General features: G+C 42.2%; 1 protein-coding gene across 1 annotated transcript in view; it reads left to right on the top strand.

Moving 5' to 3' along the window:
• Positions 1-277: 277 nt before the first annotated feature.
• The window catches only part of hsd17b14 (hydroxysteroid (17-beta) dehydrogenase 14), a 9,947-nt gene continuing 2,724 nt past the window's right edge, over positions 278-7,500 (top strand). Inside the window, exons 1-6 of the mRNA XM_055153114.1 lie at positions 278-651; positions 1,377-1,415; positions 1,514-1,611; positions 2,525-2,591; positions 4,970-5,061; positions 7,433-7,492. Coding sequence (XP_055009089.1) covers positions 573-651; positions 1,377-1,415; positions 1,514-1,611; positions 2,525-2,591; positions 4,970-5,061; positions 7,433-7,492 — 435 coding nt within the window. The 5' untranslated portion in view covers positions 278-572. The remainder of the gene's footprint in view (positions 652-1,376; positions 1,416-1,513; positions 1,612-2,524; positions 2,592-4,969; positions 5,062-7,432; positions 7,493-7,500) is intronic.

Genomic DNA, 7,500 nt, shown 5'->3' with positions numbered 1-7,500 from the left:
AGAGATTTTATATTTTATTACTTATTTTTCAATTTTATTTTGACTTGTACATTTACATTTTTATAATTATGTCTTCTTTGCTCTTTTTTGCGACTTATTTAGATTTTTTTTTTTTTTTTTTTTACCGTTTATATATTTTTTTTAAACTCTGTGTTTCAGTCAAAGTTCTGAGCTCTCTCCACTGGGCGTCGCTGTTGCTCCGTCATTAAAATAACCCCAAATAAAATGTCCCGTAGTGTTTTTAATCTGCCTCGTGGGCGGTTTACTGTCGTTTCCGCGCGTCGATCCACTGTTCCTCTTATTTCTGCATCAAACTTATTTACGTTCAAACCACGTTACGTCATCTCACTGAACACCCCGGAAGTCACGGACACGTTTGGTTCTTAAAGTCAAAACATTTGGAGTTTCCCGAAGTTTACGGCGGCGCGTCCGGGTCTGACGTCCGCCGCTCCGTGCACCTGCCCCGGCCTCAGACAGCGGCGCTCCCCGGTCCTGCAGCCGCGGCACCGTGCTCCTCCCCGGGTCTCTCTCCGTGCGTCCCCGGGTTTCTCTCCGTGCGTCCCCGCGGTGCCATGGCCCGTTACGCGGACAAAGTGGTGATTGTGACCGGAGGATCGAAAGGCATCGGCCGCGGGATCGTCACCGCGTTCGGTAAAGTCCACAACTCTTCAACTTTTTTTTTTATTTATTTATTTTTTTTTACAAACGTGGTGCCTGAAATGAAACTTTAAAGTGTCTGAGTGAAAGAAAAAGTTTGTCATGTTTACAGGAAGTAGCTCTTTGCGCATTTTTTTTTATTTTATTAATAAGTAACTTAAAATATACAAGACACAAGTTGGGCAATAGCAAAAAAATAAATAAATAGATAACGTTCTAATGCAACTGAAAGGGTAAAATAAAATATAAACAATAATAATAAAATTAAAATAATAAAAACAAAAAACAAATAAATAAATAAAATAATAATAAGAATAATAATGATAATAATTGGTATACAGTTATTTTATTATTATTATTATTATTAATAATAATAATAAATAAATAAATAAGCACATTTTATAAATCACATTTATCTAAGTTAATCTGTAATTAAGTAAACATATGGTGAAGACATAAAGATAAGTTCATTGTTCATAAAAGGGGCTGGCGCTGTGTAGTCGTCAGTTCGTAGGGAGTATTATTATAATATAATACAATATATTATTATAAGGTAAAAGGAGCTGTTCAACTTGAAAACTACCACTTAATGACATCACAGGGTGGGGCTGAGCTTTGGAGATGTAAACAGATAATCAAAATATGGTGCAATAACTAAACTTAAATGTAAAAATGTTAGAATAGTTTTATAATAACCACTTTTTTTTCTGTTTTTTCAGTGGAGAACGGAGCCAAAGTGGTGTTCTGCGCCAGAGGACGTGAGTATTTTCACATCGGAACAGAAAAAAGGCTGAGTGTAGTTTCAGGGTCACACAGGGGTCACGTGAGGGTCACACCGGGGTCACGTGTGTCACAGGTGCGGCAGGTGAGGCTCTGGAGGCGGAGCTAAACCCCAAAGGACCAGGATGTTGCAAGTTCCTGAGCTGCGACATGAACAAAGAGGACGACATTCAGGTAAACGAACTCCAAGTGCTCACGGGGAGGTTTCTGTCGTTATGAAACAGGCTTTAAAACAGAAGGGAGGGAACAGGTGAGGAGAGGGGAGGAGACAGGTGAGAGGGGAGGGGCCAGGTGAGGAGAGGGGAGGGGACAGGTGAGAGGGGAGGGGCCAGGTGAGGAGAGATGTAGGTGAAAGGTGAGGGACCAGGTGAGAGGGGATGGGACAGGTGAGAAGGGAGGGGACAGGTGAGAGGGGAGGGGACAGGTGAAAGGGGAGGGGACGGGTGAGAGGAGGGGCCAGGTGAGGAGAGATGCAGGTGAGAAGGGAAGGGCCAGGTGAGGGGAGGGGCCAGGTGAGAGGGAATGGGACAGGTGAGAGGGGAGGGGACATGTGGGGGGAGATGCAGGTGAGAGGAGGGGCCAGGTGAGAAGAGAGGGGACAGGTGAAGAGGGGGAGGAGCCAGGTGAAGAGAAATGTAGGTGAAAGATGAGGGGACAGGTGAGGGGAGGGGCCAGGTGAGAGCGGACGGGACAGGTGAAAGGAGAGAGGACAGGTGAAAGGTGAGGGGCTAGGGGACGAGAGATGCAGGTGAGAGGAGGAGACAGGTGAGGGGGGAGGGGACAGGTGAAAGGGGAGGCACCAAGTGAAGAGAAATGTAGGTGAAAGGTGAGGGACCAGGCGAGGAGAAGGGAGGGGCCAGGTCAGGGAAGAAGTGGAGCAAGTTTCACATCTGCCTTCTGCTGGTAAAAAAACTAAAACTAAAACTTACAGACAGCAGTTTTAAGAGTAAAAATTAAATTAAAGGGATGGAGGAATCACACGGACAAGAGAAAATGTCAGATTTTTTTTTCTTCGTGTTGAGTTAGTTTGTCTCTCTGCTCGTCGCTCTGTCCCCCGTTTCAGTCTGAAGTCTGTGTTTGTTTTCAGAGGCTCGTCTCCTTCACCGTGGAGAACTTTGGACACATCGACTGTCTGGTCAACAACGCAGGCTGGCGTGAGTCCCACTTCATCCAGACACGTTATAGATCTGAACCTGTCCCACATGATCCAGAGACGTTATAGATCTGAACCTGTCCCTCATGATCCAGAGACGTTATAGATCTGAACCTGTCCCTCATGATCCAGAGACGTTATAGATCTGAACCTGTCCCTCATGATCCAGAGACGTTATAGATCTGAACCTGTCCCTCATGATCCAGAGACGTTATAGATCTGAACCTGTCCCTCATGATCCAGAGACGTTATTGATCCAGAGAATGTCCCTGCCTCATGATCTTATAGATCCCCTCCATGATCCAGAGACGTTATAGATCTGAACCCGTCCCTCATGATCCAGACATGTTATAGATCTGAAGACCTGTCCCTCATGATCCAGAGACGTTATAGATCTGAACCTGTCCCTCATGATCCAGAGACGTTATAGATCTGAACCTGTCCCTCATGTCCCTCTGATTGTCCAGAGACATATAGATCTGAACCCGTCCCTCATTGATCCAGGACTGAACTTCCCTCATATCCAGACGTTATAGATCTGAACCCGTCCCTCATGATCCAGAGACGTTATAGATCTGAACCCGTCCCTCATGATCCAGAGACGTTATTAGATCTGAATGATCCTGATCCACCCTGATCCCCCTCCATGATCCAGAGACGTTATAGATCTGAACCCGTCCCTGTCCCATGATCCAGAGAAATCTCACAGTAAATAAGTTCTGTACAGATCAGTGGTGCAAGAAGTATAATTTTTTTTTAGCTTAAGTAAAAGTACAGATACTGAAGTTAAAAAAAAAAATACTGAAGTAAAAATATCACATGAACAGATCTACTTAAGTAAAAGTATTAAAGTACTCATTTAAGATTGTACTTAAGCCTTTTTGTCCATTTAGCTTTTTTTTTTATTTCATCAGCCCAATATTTCAATTCAGTTCATGCTAAAGACACCAAATTTTGTGGAAGGTCCAAATTCTTGTTTAAGTTTTTAGTTCCAAAAGAAAAAAATAAATTGCATTGGATCATTCAGAACAAAAAAGTGTCACTTAAAATCCTAAGGACATAAATGTGAACTCACAAAAACATCTGTAAAATTATCATAGATTCATATTTTTTCTACACTTTTTTTTGACTAAACCCACAGATCTGTCTTTGCTCTGATCAAAATATCAGATTTATGAAAATCATCAGGATCTTAACCCTAAGTTAAGTTTGAAATTTTTTTATTTCACACGAAGTGAAAAAATGACTTCTAAAAGTGAAAAAAGGAGAAATTCAGTTTGTCAGCAGGTCAAAAATTTACTTTGGTCGAATATGTTCCTCAGCTCATCCAAACTGTTTGTTCAGTTCTGGCCAGACGCTGGTGGACACTTCCTTATATCTGTCTGAAGGGAGGAGCTAACTACACTAAAACTACTCTAAAACTAACACACCTACCTGTTTAAAGTTTCTGTTTGTTAGTTCGGCCTATTGAACTTGTACTTATTATTATCAGGGTCTTATTATCAGAATCATTCAGTTATGATGAAGCTTCCACACTTCTGGACCTGACCTGACTCCTTTTGTTGTTCACTTGTTACTTTGATTTAGGTTTGAGGATGGAATTGTAAATAGGTTTCTCTTTGTTAGCAAAATAGCCTATTTAACTCTCCTCTCAAACCGTGTCTTTTCTCTGGCTCAGATTTGTACCTCACTGTCCTCAAAGGAGCGACCCGAGGGTTTTAAGTGGAGATGTACAACAGACTGTGGTCCTGTGTTGCTCTCTCGTCTGTGTTGGTTCATCCTCTTGTGAAGTAGCTGTTTTGTTTCTCCAGTTTGGTTCTCGCTGCAGTTTTCACTTCACTGAATGGAGTAGAGCACATTGTTTTGTTTGTGACTCGGTGTTTTGTTCTGTGGGTGGACCATCTGTCTTAAAACTGAGATATTTTCCAGAAAACAGACGTCAGGGTGTAATGGAGGTACAGTTTTATGTGTGTGTCCCAGGAAGCTTCCAGTTTGTGGCATTTTTAGTTTTTGTGTAGGTTCAGTTTAAAATCACTTCTGAAACGTCCATCCCAGTTCAGAAATGTAGTGGAGCAGAAAGTACAGATCCCTGCTCTCAAAAGTACTGAAGTAAAAGTAAAAAGTTTCCACTCAAGTAAAGTACAGATATTCAGAATGTACACTCAAGTACAGAACTTTACTACTTTTACTTTGTCATGTTCCACCACTGACCCAGACCACGAAGCCGTTTTTTTCTCAAGTTCCCGCTTCACCTGAAATGACGTGACAAAAACTAAACGTACCGAGTTTTGGACTGAAGTTTCCACAAAGTGACTCGACAGACGATGATGTTGCTGCTCCGTCGCCTCCACTGAATAAACCCAGCGTCTCTCGTTTCAGATCCTCCTCACAAACCCACAGACGACACGAGCGCTCAGGAGTTCAGAGACCTGCTCAACCTGAACCTCGTCAGCTACTTCCTCGCCTCCAAAGTAATGAACCCAACGAGCAGATACTGTCCGAGCCTCATTTTAACTGCTCCTCTCACTGATGAACCCAACGAGCACGCAGTAGTACTAGTAATAATAGTAGTAGTAGTAGTAGTAGTAGTAGTAGTAGTAGTAGTAGTAGTAGTAGTAGTAGTAAGTAGTAGCAGTAGAGTAGTAGCAGTAGTAGTAGTAGTAGTAGTAGAGCAGTAGCAGCAGCAGTAGTAGTAGTAGCAGTGCAAGCAGTAGTAGCAGTAGTAGTCAGTATAGTAGTAGTAGTAGTAGTAGTAGTAGCAAGCAGTAGTAGTAGTAGTAGTAGTAGCAGTAGCAGTAGTAGTAGTAGTAGTTAGTAGCAGTATAGCAGTAGTAGTAGTAGTAGCAGTAGTAGTATAGTAGTAGCAGTAGTAGTAGTAGTAGTAGTAGTAGTAGTAGTAGTAGTAGTAGTAGTAGTAGTAGTAGCAGTAGTAGTAGTAGCAGTAGTAGTAGTAGTAGTAGTAGTAGTAGCAGTAGCAGCAGTAGTAGTAGTAGTAGTAGTAGTAGTAGTAGTAGTAGTAGTAGTAGTAGTAGTAGCAGTAGTAGTAGTAGTAGTAGTAGTAGTAGTAGTAGCAGTAGTAGTAGTAGTAGCAGTAGTAGTAGTAGTAGCAGTGTAGTAGTAGTAGTAGTAGTAGAGTAGTAGTAGTAGTAGTAGCAGTAGGCAGCAGTAGTAGCTAGTGTAGTAGTAGTAGTAGTAGTAGTAGTAGCAGTGCAGCAGTAGTAGTAGTAGTAGTAGCAGTAGCGTAGTAGTAGTAGTAGTAGTAGTAGTAGTAGTAGTAGTAGTAGTAGTAGTAGTAGTAGTAGTAGTAGTAGTAGTAGCAGTAGCAGTAGTAGTAGTAGTAGTAGTAGTAGTAGTAGTAGTAGTAGTAGTAGCGGCAGTAGTAGCAGTAGTAGCAGTAGTGACAGTAGTAGCGGCAGTAGTAGTAGTAGTAGTAGCGGCAGTAGTAGCAGTAGTAGCAGTAGTGACAGTGGTAGTAGTAGTAGTAGTAGTAGCAGTAGTAGTAGTAGTAGTAGTAGTAGTAGTACAGTAGCAGTAGCAGTAGTAGTAGTAGTAGTAGTAGTAGTAGTAGTAGTAGTAGCAGTAGCAGTAGTAGTAGTAGTAGTGGTAGTAGCAGTAGTAGTATAGCAGTTAGTAGTAGTAGCAGTAGCAGTAGCAGTAGCAGTAGTAGTAGCAGTAGCAGTAGCAGTAGCAGTAGCAGCAGCAGTAGTAGTAGTAGTAGTAGTAGCAGTAGCAGTAGCGTAGGTAGTAGAGTATAGTAGTAGTAGAGAGTAGCAGTAGTAGTTAGTAGTAGTAGTAGTAGTAGTATAGTATTGATTCACCTTAAGGTTCGTTCACACCACAGCGTCAAACGTCCAGTTTCTATGTAAAGTCGATGTGGACGTGTGTCTGAGGCGTCCTGAGTTTTTGGGGCGCGTCTTCGGCGTCAGCGCAGCGTGAATCTGGCGTCGACGCAGCGCGTCTTGAGCATTTTCACGTTAACGCTCTAGACGCGCGTCCAGGGCGTCAGCGTCAAGAAGTTAAAAAATGCTGAACGTTTCGCATCAGATGCGGCGCGTCGACCAATCAGGGACGAGTATAAATATAAACTGATGTTTTATGTCATAAAAACTCTCTCTCAGTCTGGTCCAGGACCAGGCTCTTGTTTCCAGGGCAACGGACGCACGTCAAGTATTTTTCTCCCGTCTTGTCCACGGCGTCAGACGTGCGTCGGGGGCGTCTAAACTCAAATGCAAAGGCGTCCAAATAGAGATGTCAAGGCGTTTTTTGACGCTTTGGTGTGAACAGCCCTTTAGAATCCTAAGGACATAAGTTCTACTCACAAAAACATCTGTAAAATGGTAGATTCATATGTTTTCACACTTTTCAACTAAATCCACAGATCTGTCTCTGCTCTGATCAAAAATATCACATTTATGAAAATCATCAGGATTTTAACTCTTTACTTGCCAGTTTGAAAACCTGACTTTCACATGTAGTGAAAAAGTAACTTCTAAAACTGAGGTATTTTCCAAAAAACAGAAGTCAGGGTGTAATGCGGAACGTTTGAGCTCAGCAGATTTGAGCTGCAGAAAGTTGAATCACTTCCTTTTATGATTCATTATAAACTCAAACTTCATCCTCAAGAGTTTGATTCTACTGTTTATTTTATTACAGCTCTTGGTTATTTTTTTGTTTTTTTAGAAAAGCTTTGTTGGGAAAATTCATTACTTCAGTGTTTTTGTTTATCATCTATATTTCCTTTACTTGTTGGTGTCAGGTCCAGTCCCGTAAACACCCTTGTCCTTCCTGAGCGTGTGTGAGTTTGTATTTATCACATGTTCACGCTCACATCTTTTTGTCCAGTTTTCGTTGCCGTACCTGCGCCAGCGTCAGGGAAACATCATAAACGTGTCCAGCCTGGTCGCCTCCAT

The sequence above is a fragment of the Boleophthalmus pectinirostris genome, unplaced genomic scaffold (genome assembly GCF_026225935.1).
Source record: "Boleophthalmus pectinirostris isolate CB_2022bp ecotype Guang Dong unplaced genomic scaffold, ASM2622593v1 HiC_scaffold_17, whole genome shotgun sequence".
Classification (NCBI taxonomy): domain Eukaryota; kingdom Metazoa; phylum Chordata; class Actinopteri; order Gobiiformes; family Gobiidae; genus Boleophthalmus; species Boleophthalmus pectinirostris.
This window is presented reverse-complemented; position numbering and strand designations above follow the sequence as displayed.